General features: G+C 45.2%; 1 protein-coding gene across 1 annotated transcript; it reads right to left on the bottom strand.

Annotated features, from left to right (window-relative positions):
* Window positions 1-8416: 8416 nt before the first annotated feature.
* Window positions 8417-23314, bottom strand: LOC144491900 (extracellular calcium-sensing receptor-like). The gene is made up of 6 exons (XM_078210191.1): window positions 23205-23314; window positions 21112-21403; window positions 18671-19507; window positions 18224-18457; window positions 9479-9602; window positions 8417-9324 (listed from the first exon to the last, which is right to left on the bottom strand). Exons 1-6 carry the CDS (start codon window positions 23312-23314, stop codon window positions 8417-8419), a joined length of 2505 nt encoding a protein of 834 aa, XP_078066317.1.
* Window positions 23315-23662: the final 348 nt, after the last annotated feature.

Genomic DNA, 23662 nt, shown 5'->3' with positions numbered 1-23662 from the left:
CAGATCCCTGGGGCACTCCACTGGTCACTGACCTCCATGCAGAGAAAGACCCCTCCACAGCCACTCTCTGCCTTCTGCAGGCAAGCCAGTTCTGGATCCACAAGGCAACAGCCCCTTGGATCCCATGCCCTCTCACTTTCTCAAGAAGTCTTGCATGGGGGACCTTATCGAACGCTTTGCTGAAGTCCATATAGACCACATCCACCGCTCTTCCTTCGTCAATGTGCTTGGTCACATTTTCAAAGAACTCAACCAGGCTCGTAAGGCACGACCTGCCCCTGACAAAGCCGTGCTGACTACTTTTGATCATACTAAACTTCTCTAGATGATCATAAATCCTGTCTCTCAGGATCCTCTCCATCAACTTACCAACCACTGAGGTTAGACTCACCGGTCGGTAATTTCCCGGGCTGTCCCTGTTCCCTTTCTTGAATATAGGGACCACATCCGCAATCCTCCAATCCTCCGGAACCTCTCCCGTCTCCATCGACGATGCAAAGATCATCGCCAAAGGCTCCGCAATCTCCTCCCTCGCCTCCCACAGTAACCTGGGGTACATCCCATCCGGTCCCGGCGACTTACCAACCTTGATGCCATTCAATAGTTCCAACACATCCTCTTTCTTTATGTCCACATGCTCGATCCTTTCTGTCCTCCGCAATCCAGCAGTACAACCACCCAGATCCCTTTCCACCGTGAATACCGAGGTAAAGTATTCATTAAGCAGCTCCGCCATTTCTAACGGTTCCGCACAAACTTTTCCCCCTTCACCTTTTAAGGGTCCTATGCCTTCACATCTCATCCTTTTACTCTTGACATATTTGTAGAAAGCCTTGGGATTCTCCTTAATCTTACCCGCCAAGGTCTTCTCATGACCCCTTCTCGCTCTCCTAATTTCCTTCTTAAGCTCCTTCCTACATCGCGTATACTCCTCTAAATCCTTAACACCTCCTAGCTCTCTGAACCTTCTGTACGCCTCTCTTTTCTTATTCACCAGGTTCATCACAACCTTCGTGCACCACGGTTCCCGTACCCTACCAACACCCCCCTGTCTCATCGGAACGTTGTCATGCAGAGCTCCAGACAAACATTCCTTGAAAATCCTCCACTTTCCTTCGGTACTTTTCCCCAAGAATGCCTCCTTCCAATTTACCCGTCTAATTTCCTCCCTGATGACACTGTATTTCCCTTTACTCCAGAGAAACACTTTCCTAGCCTGCCTGACCCTATCTCTTTCCAATGCTATCGTGAAGGAGATAGAATTATGATCGCTATCCCCAAGATGCTCACCCACCGAGAGATCCTCCACCTGTCCAGGTTCATTAGCCAGCACCAGATCAAGAACAGCCTCTCCTCTAGTAGGCTTATCCACATACTGTGTCAGGAAACTCTCCTGGACACACCTAACAAACTCCTCTCCATCCAAACCCCTAGCCCTAGGGATATTCCAATCTATGTTTGGGAAATTAAAATCTCCCATCACGACAACTCTGTTATTCCTACATCTCTCCAGGATCTGCTTCCCCATCTGCTCCTCAACATCTCTGTTACTATTGGGCGGCCTATAGAAAACACCCAGCAAAGTTACCGACCCCTTCCTGTTCCTAACCTCCACCCACAGAGATTCCGTAGTCAGTCCCTCCACGGCGTCCACCTTCTCTACAGCCGTGACACTATCCCTGATCAACAGTGCCACTCCCCCCCCTCTCTTGCCTCCCTCCCTGTCCTTCCTGAAACATCTAAAACCCGGCACCTGAAGCACCCAGTCCTGTCCCTGAGACATCCAAGTCTCCGTAATGGCCACCACATCACAATTCGAAGCAGCAATCCACGCTCCAAGCTCATCCACTTTAATATTCACACATTCAATCGCGAGATCTTACAAAAAATGAGGTTTTTTGGCCCATCTGATCCGCTGCAATCCCAATAATCACACTCCGCATGGAAATGTCTCCAGTTCAACTCAATATCCAATTCACTCCCGAAAATTACAATTAAATCCGTTTCTCCCATCCTTTCGGGCAATGGATTCCAGATCAGAAAAACACACAATGAAAATAACTCTCATCTTTAGCTTTGAGGAGAAGTTGGATAAACTTAGTTTGTTCTGACTGGAACGACGGAGGTTGAGGGGTGACCTGATAGAGATCTACAAGATTATGAGTGGCATAGACAGAGTGGATAGTCAGATGCTCATTCCCTGGGTAGAAAAGTCAAGTACTAGGGGACATAAGTTTAAGGTGCATAGGGAAGTTTGGAGGCGATATGCGAGGCAAGTTTTTTACACAGAGGATGGTGAATCTCTGGAACTCGCTGCCTGTGGAGGTGGTGGGAGCAGGTACGATAGCGGCATTTAAGGGGCAACTAGACGAATACATGAGTAGGATAGGAATGGAAGGATATGAACTCCGTAACTGCATACAGTTTTAGTTTAGGCAGCCATCATGATCGGCGCAAGCTTAGAGAGTCGAAGGGCCTGTTCCTGCGCTGTACTTTTCTTTGTTCTCTTTGTTTTCCTCTTTGTTCTCCCCTCAGCTTATTTTGCCAGTTAGGTTAAGCTGTGCATTCTGCTCACTGATCGACCCGCATTTTTAAACAGATTACTGCAACTGCTCTCAACTACCCTCCTCCTTGCCCCAAGTAAACGCTTAATGCAAAAAAGAATACATCTCATTGTACCACGCTGGACTCTCCGAGGATCCTTTATCGCCCCCACAACAGATATGTCGATTAATACTGATTAAGAATCATATTCGACTCACAATATTAGCCCCGCTTCTCCCTCCACAGATGCTGCCAACCTTGACCAGCATTCCCAGCACTTTATGCTTCTTTTAATAACTGTGAGCAAATTTACCGCATCAAAAACCCTGATAATATTAAGCACCTCTACCCGTTAGCATTCCCTGCCCTGAGGAAAACAATCCGAGTTTCTCTGGTCTCAGCGAATTACCCAACATATAAGAGTTCGATAATGAAAGGAATCAAAGGAAGACGGGAGAAGGAAAGCCAAGAATGTGAAAACATGGAAGGATAATAACGACCCAAAAGAGACACAGTGATCTTAACGTTAAACTATCCTTCGGGGAGATTCCATTCCAGACCGGAGTATTGTCAAACAGCATGACCAAACATAATTCTCACTCACTCCACGCAGCGCACTGGTTGAGGTTTTGTTTGGAATGAGTTATACTCCGGGGCTGCTCTTAAATGGATCGAAGAATAAACCGCCCAGGATGACGTCTCCATTCTGAAACATTCCAGGGTTGAACCTTTCCCGAAGTTGGCATGTCTGATCAAGGACGGATCCTACAATCTGGATCGGGATCAGTAATAAAACGCTCCAAATGGAATAAAATGGCATCAGGAAAACCGAAAGAGTTTCTCAGGAGTCACTCGGAAGAATGTTTCGGATCGGGGTGACAGCACTCTGCTGCAAGCAACTCTCTACACGGGGAATATTTAACCGTCACATACCAGTCCCAAGAGTTTTCAAACACAAATCTCACTGACGCTCATTCGCTGTCATACAGGGAAGGCTCATGTCATAATTTCCAGCGCTCGGGGCTATTGTGCCCCTGACATTTTAGTTAGATTAAATGTGCACACCGAAGGCCCGATACCGTATTTGGAAGATAGCCTGTTCTGTATTGGCAAGGTATCGGATTGCTATTGTCAGTGCATCTATTGAGAAAGTGTTCGGTGTCAATCGGCGGGGCAGTAGCCCCATATTCAACACTTCAAACCATTGCACAGGCACTGAAAGAGACATTTAATATCAGGATGAAGATTGATTTAAAGGTTAACATTCCATGTTTTGATGCGAACTTGAAGTTCCAGGAGTCGCACAGAGGTGAAACTAAATCAGCAGCGGCTCATCCATTAAAAAAAACTCATCCGTATTGTTTTCCTGGTGTGAAATGAGCTGCCTCACATTCTGAGTGTGATAACAGAAGTTGTCAATGAACCGCACTGAGGAGGAGCTTGCTCTGATTGCTTAGTATTTCTTGCAGATCATAACACGCATTAAAAAGTTATAGAGTCATAGAGGTTTACAGCATGGAAACAGGCCCTTCGGCCCAACTTGTCCATGCCGCCCTTTTTTTAAACCCCTAAGCTAGTTCCAATTCCCAGAATTGGCCCATATCCCCCTACACCCATCTTACCCATGTAATTGGCTGAGTGCTTTTTAAAAGACAAATTTGTACCCGCCTCGACTACTACCGCTGGCAGCTTGTTCCAGACACTCACCACCCTCTGTGTGAAACAATTGCCCCTCTGGACCCTTTTGTATCTCTCCCCTCTCACCTTAAACCTATGCCCTCTAGTTTTAGACTCCCCTACCTTTGGGAAAAGATATTGACCAGGGGATCTATGGCCCTCATTATTTTATAGACCTCTATAACATCGCCCCTCAGCCTCCGACTCTCCAGAGAAAAAAGTCCCGGTTTATCCAGCCTCTCCTTATAACTCAAACCATCAAGTCCCGATAACATCCCAGTCAAGCGTTTCTGCTCTTTCTAGTTCAATAATACCCTTTCTATAATACGGTGACCCGGACAGTGCACAGTATTCCAAGTGTGGCCTTACCAATCAATGTCTTGTAGAACTTCAACAAGACGCCCCAACTCCGGTATTAAATGTTCTGACCAATGAAACCAAGCATGCTGATTGTCATCATCACCACTCTGTCCGCCTGTGACTCCACTTTCAAGGAGCTATGAATCTGTACCCCGAGATTTCTTTGTTCTGTAACTCTCCCCAAAGCCCTACCATTAATTGAGTAAGTCCTGCCCCAGTTCAATCTACCAAAATGCGTCATCTCGCATTTATCTAAATTAAACTCCATCTGCCATTTGTCAGCAAGATCCCGTTGCAATTGGGGATAACCTTCTTCACTCTCCACTATGCCACGGATCTTGGTGTCATCTGCAAACTTACTAACCATGCCTCCTATATTCTCATCCAAATCATTAATATCAATGACAAATAAGTGGACCCAACACCGATCCCTGAGGCACACCGCTGGTCACAGGCCTCCAGTTTGAAAAGAAACCCACTACAATCATCCTCTGGCTTCTGTCATCAAGCCAATTTTGTATCCATTTTGCTACCTCACCCTGAACCCCGTGAGATTTAACCTTATGCAACAACCTACCATGCGGTACCTTGTCAAAGACTTTGCTGAAGTCCATGTAGACAACATCAACTGCACTGCCCTCATCTACCTTCTTTGTTACCCCTTCAAAAAACTCAATCAAATTTGTGAGACATGAATTTCCACTCACAAAGCCATACTGACTGTCCCTAATCAGTCCTTGCATCTCTAAAACTTCATCGGCCTAAATTAGCTTTATTTTCTCTCTCTCTCACTACAACTGCTGCCAATCTTTATGAATATTTCCAGCATTTTCTACTTCTTTACAAATTCAAGGGATTTCTTTGCCTTTTATGGAGAAATGTAGGCCAGGGCAAACGATGTGATCAAATTACAGATATTTTCACTCCTGTCGAAAACAACGAATCAAGCCCCTTCAAACAAGGAAGTACGATAATCCTGTTCTACCCGCGTCCCGAAAGCTTACAACAGCTGCTGATATAAGCTACCATAAACCTACTACACCTTCATGACGAACATGGATTCTTTTTAGTCTTTTTGTGATTTCATGGGATTTGGGCGTGGCTGGTAATTAGGGATAAGCAATGAATGTTGGCCTCGGCAGAGATACCCACATCCCATTAATAGATTTAAAAATCCAAAGCAAAAAATCATTGGCCCTGGCAGTTACCCTGAGGGAACTCCACCGAATCAAAAAAAACGACCATCTACCACCATTCGCTGTTTTCTTTCCATTAAGTGTTTTTTTTTATCTAATTGTACTCCAACCATACTATTACACAGGCTAAATTTTGTTAAATAACATTTGATCTGATACATTGTCAAACACATAAAACTTCAAACGAAAATCTGTATTCTAATCTATGAAAATGTTATTACTTTGTATACGTAAGCAAGTTTCAGTCAAGCCCTCCATATGCCTCAGTGATAGAAGACTATGGTGAAGGCCTCCTGGCTCCCGGCCCAACATCCACTGTATTGACCTCATCAACTATCTTTGTTATTAAAAAACAAAATCCATTAAATTAGTCAAACGTGTTGTGCATTTCACAATCTGCGCTGCCTCTGCTTCATTAATTCAAACCTCTCCAAGTGCCTGTCAATTTTCTTCCACGATTATGGATTCCAAAACTTTATCGACCACGAATATTAAACTAATTGGCCTGTCGTTGCTGGGACTATCCTGACACACTTTCTTGAATAAAGGTGTCACATTTTCCTCTGACCAGCGCTCTGGCACCTCCCCACATAGAAAATATATTAATGTAAACCCTTCCAATACTTTCTTTCTCAACATGTGATGCAATCCATCGGAATAGGCAACTTAATCGATGTAACAACAAAAACTGTGATTCATCAGATTCCTTGGAAAACGGAATTGATATTTCATTTGAAATGCGAGGAACAGAAAGGATTGAGGTCTGGGTGAACACCATTATTCTTACGAAACTCATCTCCAATTTCCGTGGCCTGGGCCCCGTCTGCTCCTACAGTGACTGGATCCTGAACTTCATAACCGACAGACCACAATCAGTAAGGATAGGCAACAACATGTCCTCTTCGATAATCCTCAACACTGGTGCCCCACAAGGCTGAGTTCTCAGCCTCCTACTATATCCCTTATCTACCTATGATTATGTCGCCAAATTCCACTTCAACTCGATTTTCACGTTTGCTGACAACACCACCGTGGTGGTTCGGATCTCAAACAATGACGAGACAGAGAACAGGAATGAGATAAAGAATCCGGTGAACTGGTGCGGCGACAATAAACTCTCGCTCAATTTCAACAAAACAAAGGAGATTTTCATCGACTTCAGGCAGCATAGTGAGAACATGCTCCTGTCTACATGAACGAGGACGAAGTAGAATTGGTCGAGAGCTTCAAGTTTTTAGGTGTCCTGATCACCAACAACCTGTCCTAGTCCACCCCATGCCGACACTGTAGTTAAGAAAGCTCACCAATGCCTTCACTTTCTCAGAAGACGAAGAAAATTTGGCATGTCAGCTACAACTCTCACCAAGCTTTACAGATGCACCATAGAAGGTATTCTTTCTGGTTATATCACTGCTTGGTATGGCTCCTGCTCTGCCCAAGTCAGCAAGAAACTACAAAAGGCCATGAATGGAGCCCAATCCAGCACGCAAACCAGCTCCCATCCATTGACTCTGCCTACACTTCCCGCTGCCTTGGCAAAGTAGGCAGCATAATTAAGGACCCCATTCACCCAGGAAATTCGCTCTTTCACCTTCTTCCGTCCGGGAAAACATACAAAAGTCTGAGGTCACGTACCAACTGACTCAAGAATAGTTTCTTCCCGGCTGCCATCAGACTTTTGAATGAACCTACCTTGCATTAAGTTGATCTTTCTCTATACCTTAGCTATGACTGTAACGCTAAATTCTGCATTCTCTCCTTTCCTTCTCAGTGAACGGTAAGGTTTGTTTGTATAGCGCATAAGGAACAATACTTTTAATTGTATACTAATACTTGTGATAATGATAAATCAAATCAACTCAAAAGTTAAAGCAACTTGTTCCGGTTTGCATTGTCAGCAGCGATCTACAAATAGGAACAATAAAGAATAAAATAGTTGTTGCAGATTATTCCTGACATGCAAGACGAGTTAAATTAAGTCTGACAAGATGTAACACTTCCAGAAGAAACGGTTCAAATTGTTTCTAAACAGATAACCATCCTTATTAAAAGCCACGTGCTGAAAATGCACCGCAGAGCACCAACAAACACATTCTTCAGAAGGGAATTGTATCCGTTTCCCTGTAATTTCTGTCAGAGAAACCTCTTTAACAATAACAGCCAAATGAGTGCAAAATCACAAGGACCGACGAACGCTCTCAAGAGCTGCGGAAAATGTAACAAATCACAGATGTGTGCAGAACAGAAGCGTGCTTGAAGCAATTGGCTGGCACGAATGTGGGATGATGAACTTCAGGCATTTTTTCCCATACATTTGCGTTGTATCGCCATCTACTTTGTTCATTTGAATCCTTTTACGATTTTATAGTTGCATTTATTAATAGTAATCAAAAAGCCTTGTCAGCAAACACTCAAAATCTTACAATTTGCTTTTCTAGTTTATGGAAGAATAAGAACATTTCATAACTTAATTCACCGATGAAAGGTATCTTCAAGCAGAGCAATCTTATCAGAAAACATTGCCAGAAATAATAGACGTCAAAACTTTTGTGTTATGTGTAAAACTGCATTAGTCATTCAACGTGCCCAATTCTTCATAATCGTGCAGGCTTCTGAATTTACAAAACTCGTGTAATTAGCTAAGGTTGCACATTTTTAGTCATCAGGTGCTTTTTGGTGTTCTCTTCTGATTTTAACAGGATAATGTAACATTTTGGAGCAAAGATACAGATCAGCAATCCGTAGCTTGATGCTAAAATTGCAAATATTTCCACAACGACCGCATATTTCCCCGGATTGCTCACATAGGTTGGAATAAAAGTTATCCAAACGGCAAAAAAGATGAGCATGCTAAAGGTAATGAATTTAGCTTCATTGAACTTGTCCGGTAAAGCTCGGGCCAGGAATGCTAAAATCAAACACGTGCAAGCTAACAGCCCGATGTAACCTATAACACTCCAGAATGAAACTGTGGAACCCACGTCACACTTAAGGATAATTTTAGCATTCTGGTACTCCGTGTTTTTAACTGGGACTGGGGGAGATGTCACCAACCAGATCACACATATTATAATTTGAATCAATGTGCAGAGAAAGACAATTGATCGTTGTTGTTTGGGTCCAAACCATTTCATCACATGACTGGATGGTAGGGTTGCTTTAAATGCCATCAGCACCACCAGAGTTTTACTGAGAATACAGGAAATACACAGAACAAAGCTAACCCCAAACACAGTGTGACGCACCATACATGACCATGGTGATGGCTGTCCAATGAATGCAATGGAACATAGAAAGCAGAGTATTAATGAGATTAATAGAAGGAAACTCAATTCAGAATTGTTGGCCCTTACAATGGGAGTGTTTATGAAATATAAGAAAACTGCTGCAACAGCTCCTGTGACACAAGCTCCAAACAAGGAAATCGCTGCGAGTGTTATTCCCATACTGTCGTGAAACGAGAGGAACTCAACCTCTTTCGGAATGCATTGATTTCTTGGAACATTGGACCAGTAATCTGCTGGGCATTTGATACATTCGATAGAATCTGTGGACAGAAATGTACAAATAATAGTTCAAATGCACTTTTCGGAATGAATGAAAGCTGCTCTGATGACAAATCCAAACAATGCCTTGGTACATGTAATTCTCACGTTCTTGTTTCCTGCTGGAATATTAAGGATGTTCTCATTCTTGCCTACCTGTCTGGTTACTGATCTCCCCATCAGCGCACGGTAAACAGTCAAAGCAGCAAACAGGCTGTCCCTTACGAACAGCTCTTCTTGTTCCTGGAACACAACTATCACTACATACTGAGACAGGGACCTGCGGAGACAGAGGCGATATTTCATTCTCAAATCCAACTATTTACAAAGCGTGCAAATCGGAGCTGGGAAATCTTAGCAAGTATTAACGTCATGCGCAATTATAACTGTCAATGTTATCAATAAGTGTACCTTTGTCACCTGAGGGTATGTGGTCTCTTCTTACTACCGCTGTAACGTGGTTATAATTCAAAAACAGAAATGCAATGAAAACACAAATTGTCTTTGTAACTCCATTAATTAGAACATAGAACATAGAAAGCCACAGCACAAACAGGCCCTTCGGCCCACAAGTTGCGCCGATCACATCCCCACCTCTAGGCCTATCTATAGCCCTCAATCCCATTAAATCCCATGTACTCATCCAGAAGTCTCTTAAAAGACCCCAACGAGTTTGCCTCCACCACCACCGACGTCAGCCGATTCCACTCACCCACCACCCTCTGAGTGAAAAACTTACCCCTGACATCTCCTCTGTACCTACCCCCCAGCACCTTAAACCTGTGTCCTCTCGTAGCAACCATTTCAACCCTTGGAAATAGCCTCTGAGAGTCTACCCTATCCAGACCTCTCAACATCTTGTAAACCTCTATCAGGTCACCTCTCATCCTTCGTCTCTCCAGGGAGAAGAGACCAAGCTCCCTCAACCTATCCTCATAAGGCATGCCCCCCAATCCAGGCAACATCCTTGTAAATCTCCTCTGCACCCTTTCAATGGCTTCAACATCTTTCCTGTAATGAGGTGACCAGAATTGCGCGCAGTACTCCAAGTGGGGTCTAACCAGGGTCCTATAAAGCTGCAGCATTATCTCCCGACTCCTAAACTCAATCCCTCGATTAATGAAGGCCAGTACGCCGTACGCCTTCTTGACCGCATCCTCCACCTGCGAGGCCGATTTAAGAGTCCTATGGACCCGGACCCCAAGGTCCTTCTGATCCTCTACACTGCTAAGAATGGTACCCTTCATATTATACTGCTGCTTCATCCCATTGGATCTGCCAAAATGGATCACTACACACTTATCCGGGTTGAAGTCCATCTGCCACTTCTCCGCCCAGTCTTGCATTCTATCTATGTCTCGCTGCAACTTCTGACATCCCTCCAAACTATCCACAACACCACCTACCTTGGTGTCGTCAGCAAACTTACCAACCCATCCCTCCACTTCCTCATCCAGGTCATTTATGAAAATGACAAACAGCAAGGGTCCCAGAACAGATCCCTGGGGCACTCCACTGGTCACTGACCTCCATGCAGAGAAAGACCCCTCCACAGCCACTCTCTGCCTTCTGCAGGCAAGCCAGTTCTGGATCCACAAGGCAACAGCCCCTTGGATCCCATGCCCTCTCACTTTCTCAAGAAGTCTTGCATGGGGGACCTTATCGAACGCCTTGCTGAAGTCCATATAGACCACATCCACCGCTCTTCCTTCGTCAATGTGTTTGGTCACATTTTCAAAGAACTCAACCATTCTCGTAAGGCACGACCTGCCCTTGACAAAGCCGTGCTGACTACTTTTGATCATACTAAACTTCTCTAGATGATCATAAATCCTGTCTCTCAGGATCCTCTCCATCAACTTACCAACCACTGAGGTTAGACTCACCGGTCGGTAATTTCCCGGGCTGTCCCTGTTCCCTTTCTTGAATATAGGGACCACATCCGCAATCCTCCAATCCTCCGGAACCTCTCCCGTCTCCATCGACGATGCAAAGATCATCGCCAAAGGCTCCGCAATCTCCTCCCTCGCCTCCCACAGTAACCTGGGGTACATCCCATCCGGTCCCGGCGACTTACCAACCTTGATGCCATTCAATAGTTCCAACACATCCTCTTTCTTTATGTCCACATGCTCGATCCTTTCTGTCCACCGCAAACCAGCAGTACAACCACCCAGATCCCTTTCCACCGTGAATACCGAGGTAAAGTATTCATTAAGCAGCTCCGCCATTTCTAACGGTTCCGCACAAACTTTTCCCCCTTCACCTTTTAAGGGTCCTATGCCTTCACATCTCATCCTTTTACTCTTGACATATTTGTAGAAAGCCTTGGGATTCTCCTTAATCTTGCCCGCCAAGGTCTTCTCATGACCCCTTCTCGCTCTCCTAATTTCCTTCTTAAGCTCCTTCCTACATCCCGTATACTCCTCTAAATCCTTAACACCTCCTAGCTCTCTGAACCTTCTGTACGCCTCTCTTTTCTTGTTCACCAGGTTCATCACAACCTTCGTGCACCACGGTTCCCGTACCCTACCAACACCCCCCTGTCTCATCGGAACATTGTCATGCAGAGCTCCAGACAAACATTCCTTGAAAATCCTCCACTTTCCTTCGGTACTTTTCCCCAAGAATGCCTCCTTCCAATTTACCCGTCTAATTTCCTCCCTGATGACACTGTATTTCCCTTTACTCCAGAGAAACACTTTCCTAGCCTGCCTGATCCTATCTCTTTCCAATGCTATCGTGAAGGAGATAGAATTATGATCGCTATCCCCAAGATGCTCACCCACCGAGAGATCCTCCACCTGTCCAGGTTCATTAGCCAGCACCAGATCAAGTACAGCCTCTCCTCTAGTAGGCCTATCCACATACTGTGTCAGGAAACTCTCCTGGACACACCTAACAAACTCCTCTCCATCCAAACCCCTAGCCCTAGGGATATTCCAATCTATGTTTGGGAAATTAAAATCTCCCATCACGACCACTCTGTTATTCCTACATCTGCTCCTCAACATCTCTGTTACTATTGGGCGGCCTATAGAAAACACCCAGCAACGTTACCGACCCCTTCCTGTTCCTAACCTCCACCCACAGAGACTCCGTAGTCAATCCCTCCACGGTGTCCACCTTCTCTACAGCCGTGACACTATCCCTGATCAACAGTGCCACCCCCCCCCTCTCTTGCCTCCCTCCCTGTCCTTCCTGAAACATCTAAAACCCGGCACCTGAAGCACCCAGTCCTGTCCCTGAGACATCCAAGTCTCCGTAATGGCCACCACATCACAATTCGAAGCAGCAATCCACGCTCTAAGCTCATCCACTTTATTCACTACACTCCTGGCATTAAAATAGACACATCTCAGACCTTCAGCCTGAGCACTTCCCTTCTCCATCACTCGTCTAACCTCCCTCTTACCCTGTTTACATTCCTTATCTATTTGCGAGCTAACCTCCTCGCTCTCAGTCCCCTCATTTCGATTCCCTCCCCCCAACCTTTCTAGTTTAAAGTCTCTCCAGTAGCCTTAGCCAACCTTCCCGCCAGGATATTGGTCCCCCTGGGATTCAAGTGCCACCCGTCTTTTTTAAACAGGTCACACCTGCCCCTAAAGAGGTCCCAATGATCCAAGTACCCAAATCCTTGTCCCTTGCTCCAGTCCCTCAGCCACGCATTCATTCTCCACCGATTCCTGTTCTCATTCTCCCGCGGCACAGGCAGCAATCCCGAGATTACTACCTTTGCATTCCTCTTTCTCAGCTGTCTACCTAACTCCCTATATTCTCTTTTCATGACCCCTTCCCTCTTCCTACCTATGTCAGCAGTACCTATATGCATCACGACCTTCGGCTCCTCTCCCTCCCCCTTCAGGATTTCTGGGACTCGACCAGAGACATCCCGGACCCCTGCACCAGGGAGGCAAACCACCATCCGAGAGTCCCGTCTGTGTCCGCAAAAACGCCTATCTGACCCCCTCACCGTAGAGTCCCCAATTAGCACTACCCTCCTTTCCTTACCCTTTTGCACTACTGGGCCAGGCTCAGCTCCAGAGACACTGCCACCGCTGCTTCCCCCAGGTGGGCTGTCCACCCCAGTAGTACTCAGACAGGAGTACTTATTATTAAGGGGCACATCCACCGGGGTGCTCACCATCAACCGAGCTTTCTCCTTCCTCACTGTTACCCAGTTACCCTCCTCCCGTGGTCCCGGTGTGACCACCTGCCGATAGCTCCTGTCAATGACCTCCTCACTATCCCTAACCCGGCGAAGGTCCTCGAGCTGCAATTCCAGTTCCCTAACATGGTCCCTTAGGAACCGCAGCTCAACACACCCAGCACAGATATGGTCGTCCGGGAGGCTAGGAGCCTCCAGGACCTCCCACATCCTACATTGGGAACAACATACTGGCCTCACACTCATAATTGCCCCTTTAAACACACAGGGAAAAAAAAAAAGTGAATGAAAATTTTAAACTTACCTTTCCTCCTCCTGTTTTCTCCAAAGCCCTGCTCTCACTGGGTCTTTTTTTTAGGTTAGAGGAGGAGGGAGGGTGGGATACTCTACAAGTGTAGAGTATCGGGATTCCTCTCTGTTCCAATTTATTGGGGGGAAAAAAAAATCTCTCTCCCAGACCTCCCTGCGCGACCACTTCCGGGTTTAGATATTTTTAAAGAAAAAACCCGCGAAAAAGTAAGTTAAAAAATAACAGCGCTTACCCGCAGCACTCCTCTCGCGAATCTCTCCCTCTCTGCTGCACTTCCAAGACGCAATGAGCTCAAGGGAACACCGTGCTGCAATGGTAATGTCACTCGACTACTAATCTAAAGGCCTAGGCCAATGCTCTGGGGCATACGTTCAAAGCCACCACGGCAGCTGGTGGGATTTAAATTTAATTAATATATTCGGAATTATTAATTTTCTTTCCGTACGCTCACAACGAAACCATCGTTGATTTCTCTTAAAAGTCTGGTTGAAAGGAAGGAAATCTGTCCACCTTGCGTGGTCCGACCTACATTGAGACGTAAAGCGATGGGGTTTAACTCTTAACCACCCTCTGATAAGGCTTTGTAAGCCATTCAGTTTAAGGGCAATTAGGGATGGCCAGCAAATATTGGCTTTGCCAGCGATAGCCACATTCCATCACAGAATAAAGAAAAAAAACTACGGCTGATTACGAATCCAGATTTACAATTCCTCCATAAAGAGCAATAGAATGATTTGTGGGACATATTTAATATACTGCAAGGGACTAATATCACCTGTTTGAAAGTCTTCCATGAAATGCAGACCAGAGACAGTACCATAATACGTCAGAGGCTAAAAGTAAAATATTTCATCAAATCGGCAGGATTAAGAAGCGGCGTGCGGAGTGTGAAAGTTTTGATTGAACTGTGACCATAGATGTTGCAGACCCGATGATTAACCAAACGTTTTGTCAAATTTTCAATGTTCATCGACATAACATTAGTTACTAGCACGTAGCAAAATGGGAATTTAATGAAAGGCCATTGCATTTCGATCATCTGGCGCATTAACTCTTCCACTGTGGATCGGAGGTGCTATTTTGAATGATCCCGAAAAGAACATAAAAACAAAAGAACTAGGAGAAGGAGTAGGCCATCTGGCCCCTCGAGCCTGCTCCACCATTCAATAAGATCATGGTTGATCTTTTCGTGGACTCAGCTCACTTACCCGCCCACTCACCATAACCCTTAATTCCTTTACTGGTCAAAAATTTATTTATCCTTGCCTTATAAACATTCATTGAGGTAGCCTCAACTGCTTCACTGGGCAGGGAATTCCACAAATTCACAATCCTTTGTGTGAAGAAGTTCCTCCTCAACTCAATCCCACATCTGCTCCCCCTTATTTTGAGGCCACACCCCCTAGTTCTAGTTTCACCCGCCAGTGGAAACAACTTCCCTGCTTCTATCTTATCCATTCCCTTCATAATCTTAAATGTTTCTCTAAGATTTCCCCTCATTCTTCTGAATTCGAATGAGTATAGCCCCAGTCTACTCAGTCTCACCTCATAAGCCAACCCTCTCAACTCCGGAATCAACCTAGTGAATCTCCTCTGCACCCCCTCCAGTGCCAGTATGTCCTTTCTCAAATAAGGAGACCGAAACTGTACACAGTACCCCAGGTGTGGCCTCACCAGCACCTTATACAGCTGCAACATAACCTCACTGTTTTTAAACTCCATTCTTCTAGCAATGAAGGAGAAAATTCCATTTGCCTTCTTAATTACCTGCTGCACCTGCAAACCAACTTGTGATTCTTGCACAAGGACATCCAGGTCCTCCTGCACAGCAGCATGCTCCAATGTTTTATCATTTAAATAATAGTCCATTTTGTTATTATTCCTACCAAAATAGATTACCTCACATTTAGCAACATTGTTCTCCATCTCCCAGACCCTCGCCCATTCACTTGGACTATCTAAATCCCTTTGCAGGCTTTCAGCGTCCTCTGCACACTTTGTTCTGACACTCACCTCAGTGTCATCTGTGAATTTTGACAAACTGCACTTGGTCCCCAACTCCAAATCAGCTATGTAAATCGTAAACAATTGCGGTCTCAACACTGATCCCTGAGGCACACCACTAGTCACTGATCGCCAACCAGAAAAATACCCATTTAACCCCACTCTTTCCTTTCTGTTAGTTAACCAATCCTCTATCCATGCTAATACATTACCCGTAACACCATGCACCTTTATCTTATGCAGCAGTCTTTGGTGCGGCACCTTGTCAATCCAGACACACCACATCCACATGTTACCCATTGTCCACTGCGCATGTAATGTTCTCAAAGAATTCCACCAAGTTAGTCAAATATGACCTGCCCTTCATGAAACGTGTTCTCTTATTTCATTTGGCAATTAACCTACATGTTCCTCACTGTTTGCTCGATAAGTCTTCACGTTTCTCGTTCGTATTTCAATAAATTCCACTCATCTCGGGTCTCTCTATTTTGTGGTGCACTTGAACTTAAATGTTGGTGTTTGCTTTGTCCATGCTATTCATTATTATACTACCTTCACCCGGTGCTCTTTCTTTTGAAGAACATAATAAATTATAAATTGGTATACAGGGGATAACTATCTGCAAATATCGTATTTGTTGGAATAGTTTTCACTTGGACCTTGATTGATCAAAACTTACAAGAAAGATTTTGAATTTGTACTTGGTGTGTGCATTAACAGGCAAGCCATCCTTTGTTGGTCATTCCTCGGTACCCTGAAAATAGTATATAAATGACGAATAAGAGGGGACCCAGCACACATCCCTGTGGTACCCCACTGGATACTGGCTTCCAGTAACTAAAGCAGCCATCTGTCATCAACCTTTGTCTCCTACAACTGAGCCAATTTTGAACTCAGCTTCTCAAATTATCCTGTATCTCATGTACATTTGCCTTCTTTATTTCTCCCACGTGGAACTTTGTCAAAGGTTTAGCTGTGTATAAGATTATGAGGCGAATGGACAGGGTGGATAAGGAGCAGCTAGCCCTTTAGTTCAAGGGTCAGTCACGAGGTGACACAAGCTCAAGATGAGGGGCAGGAGGTTTAGGGGGAATGTGAGGAAAATCCTTTTTTACCCAGAGGGTGGTGACGTTCTGGCATGCGCTGCCTGGGAGGGTGGAGGAGGTGAGTTGCCTCACGTCCTTTAAAAAGTACCTGGATGAACGATTGGCACATCACCGCAGTCACTGGGTCAAAATCCTGGAATTCCCTCCCTGACGGCATTGTGGGTCAACCCTCAGAACATGGACAGCAGCGTTTCAAGAAGGGAGCTCACCACCCCCCACCTTCTCAAGAGCGACTAGGGCTGGGCAATAAATGCTGACCAGCCAGGGACGCCCATGTCCCACAAATGAACAAAAAAAACATTCATATAGGTCAGGTGGTGGCAGATGGGATCAGGTAGGTCGGTCAGATGTTTCTCACGTGTCCGTGCAGACACGTTCGGCCAAAAGGGCCTCCTCTGCACACTGTGATTCTGCGATTCTACTTACCCTCTCCTCACCCCTCAGATTTTGAATTTCTCTAACAAGTCTCCTTTCGGCCTTCTTTGCTCCAACGAAGACAATCCCAACCATTCAAATCTATCCTCACAGCTAAAATTCTTTATCACTGGAATCATTCTCGTCAATCTCTTCTGCACTCTCTCCAATGTCTTCATGCCCGTCCTCATGTATAGCGTCCAGAACGGGTCGCAATCTCCAGCTGACGACTAGTGTCTTGTACAAGTTCAACATGACCTCCTTACTTGTGTACGAAATGCCCCTATGAATAGAGCCTACGATACCACCTCTGCGCTATCGGTGTGTCCTACTATTTCAATGACTAATGTACTTATACGGAGGTCCATCTGTTCCTGCATCTCCTTTCTAGAATTTCCCTTTAGTTTAAGATGTCTCTCCATAATTTCTCCTGCAAAAATGCATCAAATCACATTTCTCTCCATGAACCTCTTCTGTCACCTGTCAGCCCAATGCACTAACATGCTTTTGTCCTTCTAAAGATCAAAAATCTCCTCATCACTGTTGACGACTTTGCCAATTTTCGCATAATCTGAAAAAGTTACAAACATGCCCTGAACACCACAGCCCATGTCATGAATATATATCAGGAAGAGAAGTGATCATAACCTTGACCCCCGAACATTCAAAACCATTCTCGAAAATGTGACTGAACAGATTCACTCGGGTCGCTACCGCAAGAGTCTGGTTCCGTCTAATCTACAATAATAGCTCAAATAAACTCGATTATGGGGCAGCAGCAAAGAGTGAACTTTTCTTTCCTTTGTTCATGGGATGTGGGCAACGGTGGCTGGGCCAACATTTATTGCACATCCCTGAGGCATCGTTTCTAGTCTTTGGTGGACTGAAAATGTACTTACTTTTCTATCCAGCCCCGTTTTGTGCCAAACGATTCTACTTTCATCCAACGCGAGTTCTTCCCCTTCCGGTAACGCTGCATCATAATAACCAACTTTAACAAAATCTACCGACCAATCGCGGCGCTTCTGCCAGTTGACCAGGTCATAGGAAGCGATGGGATCTCCCTCTTCATCGAAAGTTACTTCCTCCCCAAACTGGTTTGTGAAACGTACCTCCCGCAGGTACCGTAAAAGCTTTAGAAAAGGGAAAACAATTATTATCTTCTGTAACTCTGACAGTGTTTCGCATTGTCCGCAAAGAAATCAAGGCAGCATTGAATAAATTCCCAATCATTCGACTTTGGGACAGGTCTCCTCTGTGCTCTTGGGTTGTCTCTGCCGAAACAAGAAATGATTTCGCTTGACAGAATGAATAGGAGTTAGGGTTAGGGTTAGACAATTCCTCACCTGCCAGGATAGATGGTTTGACTTTTGACCACATGTTTTATTGAGAAATGGGCCTTGCCCATTTTCGCACGATTGTAAATTATGAAGTGCGTGCGCTGCAGCGTACACCGCTTTGTACACATTGTAGGAAATTCTTAACTGCGATACATCAGTGAATGAAGTCTCAATTGTCTCCAAGTTCTCTAAACCTGTGCATGGCTTGTAAAAGGAAGCCGTTATGTTTTCTCCCAGAGTTTGATTTGAGATTCTGACGCTGCAGCCAAAGATTTCCCGCCAGAGTTCTTCGACAAATGGATTGTCTACTGCTGTGGAAGGGTGGAGTTTGACTAGAAACTCTCTCAGTCCTGCAATTTCCGCTCTCCTGATTCCAAACCCGATTGTTCCCGTTAAAATGTCCCGAGTTTCCGCTGTCCACATTTGGAATGATGTGACCCAGGCTTCACTCGCTATCAGCTGGATGTGGGTAATGTTCTGCATTCTGAGTTCGCTTACCAAAGACATGGTGTCACTCTCTCCGCAGAATATTATCATCACCTTAGCCGAGGAATTTCTAATGGTATTCACAACCTGCCGCATCCTTTCTCTGGTACGACCGGGTGAGAGGAATTCGATGTAGGCGATGCAAATGTCAAACTTCGCAGCCTCTTCAATTAAAGACCTCATCCCGAATCGGCCATAATCATTATCTTCAGCCACAGCTCCGATCCAAGTCCATTGGAAGTGGTGTATAATCCGCACTAAAGCTCTCATCTGAACGGTATCGCTGGGAATTGTCCTTAAAAAAGTTGGGAACTCACGCTTATCACTGAGGCATGCGCATGAAGCGAAGTAGCTGACCTGTTTGGGGTGGGGAGGGGGTGTGGTGGGGGGGGGGGGTGGCGGAGAGAGAGAAAACTAATGAACTGAGACATTTAAAAATCATGGGTCACACATGAAGCACACAAGGTCTATCTATTGAATTATTCTCACTTCCGTCCACAGCAGCCCCACCACGCCACAGACAATCCGCGCCCCCCCCACCATTCCGCCCCCCCCCCCACCACCATTCCGCCGCCCCCACCCCCCCCCCCCCCCCCCGCCCGCCCCCACATCCCCCCTCCACTCGTTGGGCAGGGAATTCCACAGATTCACAGCCCTTTGTGTAAAGAAGTTTCTCCTCAACTCAGTCCTAAATCTGCTTCCCCTTATTTTGAGGCCACACCCCCTAGTTCTAGTTTCACCCGCCAATGGAAACAACTCCCCTGCTTCTGTCTTATCTATTCCCTTCATAATCTTACATGTTTCTATAAGATCTCCCCTCATTCTTCTGAATTCCAATGAGTATAGCCCCAGTCTACTCAGTCTCACCTCATAAGCCAACCCTCTCAACTCCGGGACCAACCTAGTGAATGTCCTCTGCACCCCCCCCCCCCCGCCCCCCCCAGTGCCAGTACATCCTTTCTCAAATAAGGAGACCAAAACTGTACACAGTACTCCAGGTCTGGCCTCACCAGCACCTTATACAGCTGCAACATAACCTCGCTGTTTTTAAACTCCATCCTTCTAGCAATGAAGGAGAAAATTCCATTTCCCATCTTAATTAGCTGCTACACCTGCAAACCAACTCCTTGAGATTCCTGCACAAGGACATCTAGGTCCCTCTCCAGAGCAGCATGCTGCAATTTTTTACCATTCAAATAATAGGTCTTGCAGCAACCGTGGAGAGACAAACAGAGTTAACGTTTTAAGGGAACTGGTGAAGGCACATCTAGAATATTGTGAGCAGTTGTGATCCCCGGATTTAAGGAAAGATATCATTTCATTGGAGGCAGTTCAGAGAAGGTTCACTAAGATGTTCACAGGTATGGAGGGATTGCCTTATGGGGAAAGGTTAATCAAGTTCGGACTCCACTCAATGTAATTTAGAAGAATGAGAGGTGATCTCATTCAAACATTAGGATTTCTGAAGGGGGCTTGTCAGATTAAAAATTGAGATGAAGTTTCTCCTCATGGGAGAGGCTTAGACCAAAGGGCATAGCCTCAGAATAAAGGGATGCCAAGTTCAGACTGAGACGAGTAGGAATTTCTGGAACTCCTTGCCACAGAGAGCTGAGGAGACAGAGTCCTTGTGTATTTTTAAGGCTAAGATAGATAGATTGTTGATCAATGAGGGAATAAAGGGAAAGGGCAGGGAAGTGGACGTGAGGAATGTTGGATCAGCAATGATCCTATTGAATGGGGAGCAGGTTCTAGGTCCGAATACCATACTTCTCTTTCTATTTCTTAAGGTCTAACTCTTCAACTCTTTTCTGCCTCCACAGATGCTGCCAGATCTTTTCAGTACTTCCAGCATTTTCTGTTTTTATTTCAGATTTCTAGCATTTGCAGTAGTTTACTTTTGTCAGTGTAATTACAGCCGCAAGCTTTTGCCACGTCCGTGCAAATGCATTCACACATCTTACCATACCAATGGCGAAAGGAGCGACCACTCGCGATACTGCGATAGATTGCGATGATCCGCCATCTCCAACAATCATGGGCACTGATGGAACGCCAGCACACGTGTCATTCGAAGTGATTCTGTCTTTCCCATTTAGCAATTTTAAAGCTCCTTTAAGCCCTTCAGATGGTGTGTCACAGCTGTCGAAAATCTTGTAACCCAGAGTGATGTTAGGAAGCAAATCTGGGTTCCCATTTATTTCTTCAATGGCAAACACCATAGTTAGCGCCCACCGCAGTCCACTTTGGCTAAACCTGCCACACATTTATGGAGTTACACTTATTTCAAGACAATATAATTCCCGCTGTATCTGTTCATTGCAACGCTGAGAAAAACTTGAAAGGATTTATGTTTTGACGGGCAGATTACATGTTGGATATGTTTAAAGTGGGGGTACATAGAACAGGTGGGTAGATAGCAGCAACAGAAACACACAATGCTGGAAAAACTCGACGATCCTCGCAGTGTCCATCGCGGCACAATGAGCTGTATCTATTTCGAATCATAGAATCATAGAGGTTTACAGCATGGAAACAGGGCCTTCGACCCTACTTGTCCATGCCGCCCCTTTGTTAACCACTAAGCTAGTTCAAATTACCCCCGTTTGGTCCATATGCCTCTACACCCAGCTTATCGATGTAACTGCTTGTTCCCTCAGACTCTAGCATCCGCAGTATTCTGTCTTTTTCTGATAATCTCCAGACCTGTTTTCGATATTCGCACATTCAATCGCGAGATCTAACACAAAATGAAGTTTTTCGGCCTATCAGATCCGCTGCAATCCCAATAATCCGAGTCCGCATGGAAATGCCTCCTGTTCAACTCAATATCCAATTCACTCCCGAAAATTGCATTTAAATCCGTTTCTTCCATCCTTTCAGGCAATGAATTCCAGATCAGAAAAACACACAATGAAAACAACTCTCACCTCCCCTCTGCTTTTTCTGCCAGTTAGGTTAAGCTATGCATTCTGCTCACTGATCTACCCGCATTCTTAAATAGATTACAGCAACTGCACCAAACTGCCCTCTACCTTATCTCAAGTAAACGTTTAATGCAAACAAACTGTGTAGAGTGCTGGTCACCCGATCATAGAAAGAATATTATTAAACTAGGAAGAGTGCAGAGGATGCAACCGGGACTTGATGGTTTGTGTTATAAGGAGAGGCTGGATAGACTGGGACTTTTTCTCTGGAGCGTAGGAGGCTTAGGGTTGATCTTATAGAGGTCAATAAAATAATGAGGGGCATAGATCAGCTAGATAGTCGATATCTTTTCCCAAAGGCAAAGATGTCTAAAACTGGAGGGCATAGGTTTAAGGTGGGAGGGGAGAGATACAAAAGGGTCCAGAGGGGCAATTTTTTCTCACAGAAGGTGCGTGACTGTCTGAACAAGCTGCCAGAGGTTGTAGTAGATAGTTACATGGGTAAGATGGGTATAGAGGGATGTGGGCTAAACGCGGGCAATTGGGACTAGCATAGTGGTTAAAGAAGGGACGGCATGGACAGGTTGGGCCGAAGCGCCTGTGTCCATGCTGTAAACCTCTATGACTCTATGACTCGAAATAGATGCAGCTCATTGTACCTCTCTGGACCCTGCGAGGATCCTCTATCTCCCCCACAACAGATATATCCATTGGTTCTGAATAAGAATCATATTCGACTCACAATATTAACCCCGCTTCTCCCTCTACAGATGATGCCAGACCTAACCAGTATTCCCAGCACTTTATGTTTCTTAAATAACTGTAAACAAATTTACCGCATCAAAAACCCTGATAATATTAAGCACCTCTACCCGTTAGCATTCCCTGCCCTAAGGAGAACAATCCGAGTTTCTCTGGTCTCAGCGAATAACCCAACATATAAGAGTTCGATAACTAAATGAATCAAAGGAAGACGGGAGAAGGAAAGCCAAGAATGTGAAAACATGAAAGGATAATAACTACCCAAAAAATAAGGCACAGTGATCTCAACATTAAACTATGCTGAGGCGAGATTCCATTCCAGACCGGAGTATTGTCAAACAGAATGACCAAACATAACTCTCACTCACTCCACACAGCGCACTGGTTGAGGTTTCGACTGGAATGAGTTATAATCCGGAGCTGCTCTTAAATGGATCGCGAATAAACCACCCAGGATGACGTCTCCATTCTGAAACATTCCAGGGTTGAATCTTTCCCGAAGTTGGCATGTCTGATCAAGGACGGATCCTACAATCTGGATCGGGATCAGTAATAAAACGCTCCAAATGGAATAAAATGGCATCAGGAAAACCGAAAGAGTTTCTCAGGAGTCACTCGGAAGAATGTTTCGGATCGGAGTGACAGCACTCTGCTACAAGCAGCCCTCTACACGGGGAATATTTAACCTCACAAACCAGTCCCAAGTGTTTTCAAACACAAATCTCACTGACGCTCATTCTCTATCATATAGGGAATGCTCAGGTCATATTTTCCAGCGCTCGGGGCTATTGTGCCCCTGACATTTTAGTTAGATTAAATGTGCACA

The sequence above is a fragment of the Mustelus asterias genome, chromosome 3 (assembly GCF_964213995.1).
Source record: "Mustelus asterias chromosome 3, sMusAst1.hap1.1, whole genome shotgun sequence".
In the NCBI taxonomy this organism is placed as follows: Eukaryota; Metazoa; Chordata; class Chondrichthyes; order Carcharhiniformes; family Triakidae; genus Mustelus; species Mustelus asterias.
The sequence above is the reverse complement of the archived record's forward strand: the minus strand, read 5'-3'. Positions and strand labels throughout refer to the sequence as shown.

Excerpts from the sequence above, each read along its gene's own strand:
- LOC144491900 (XM_078210191.1), bottom strand. The coding sequence starts at position 23,314 with ATGTTTCAGAATGGAGACGTCATCCTGGGTGGTTTATTCGCGATCCAT. Across the intron at positions 18,458-18,670 it reads CAAACCATCTATCCTGGCAG|CTTTTACGGTACCTGCGGGA; the intron begins GTGAGGAATTGT and ends CCTTTTCTAAAG. Across the intron at positions 9,325-9,478 it reads GGAGATCAGTAACCAGACAG|ATTCTATCGAATGTATCAAA; the intron begins GTAGGCAAGAAT and ends TTCTGTCCACAG.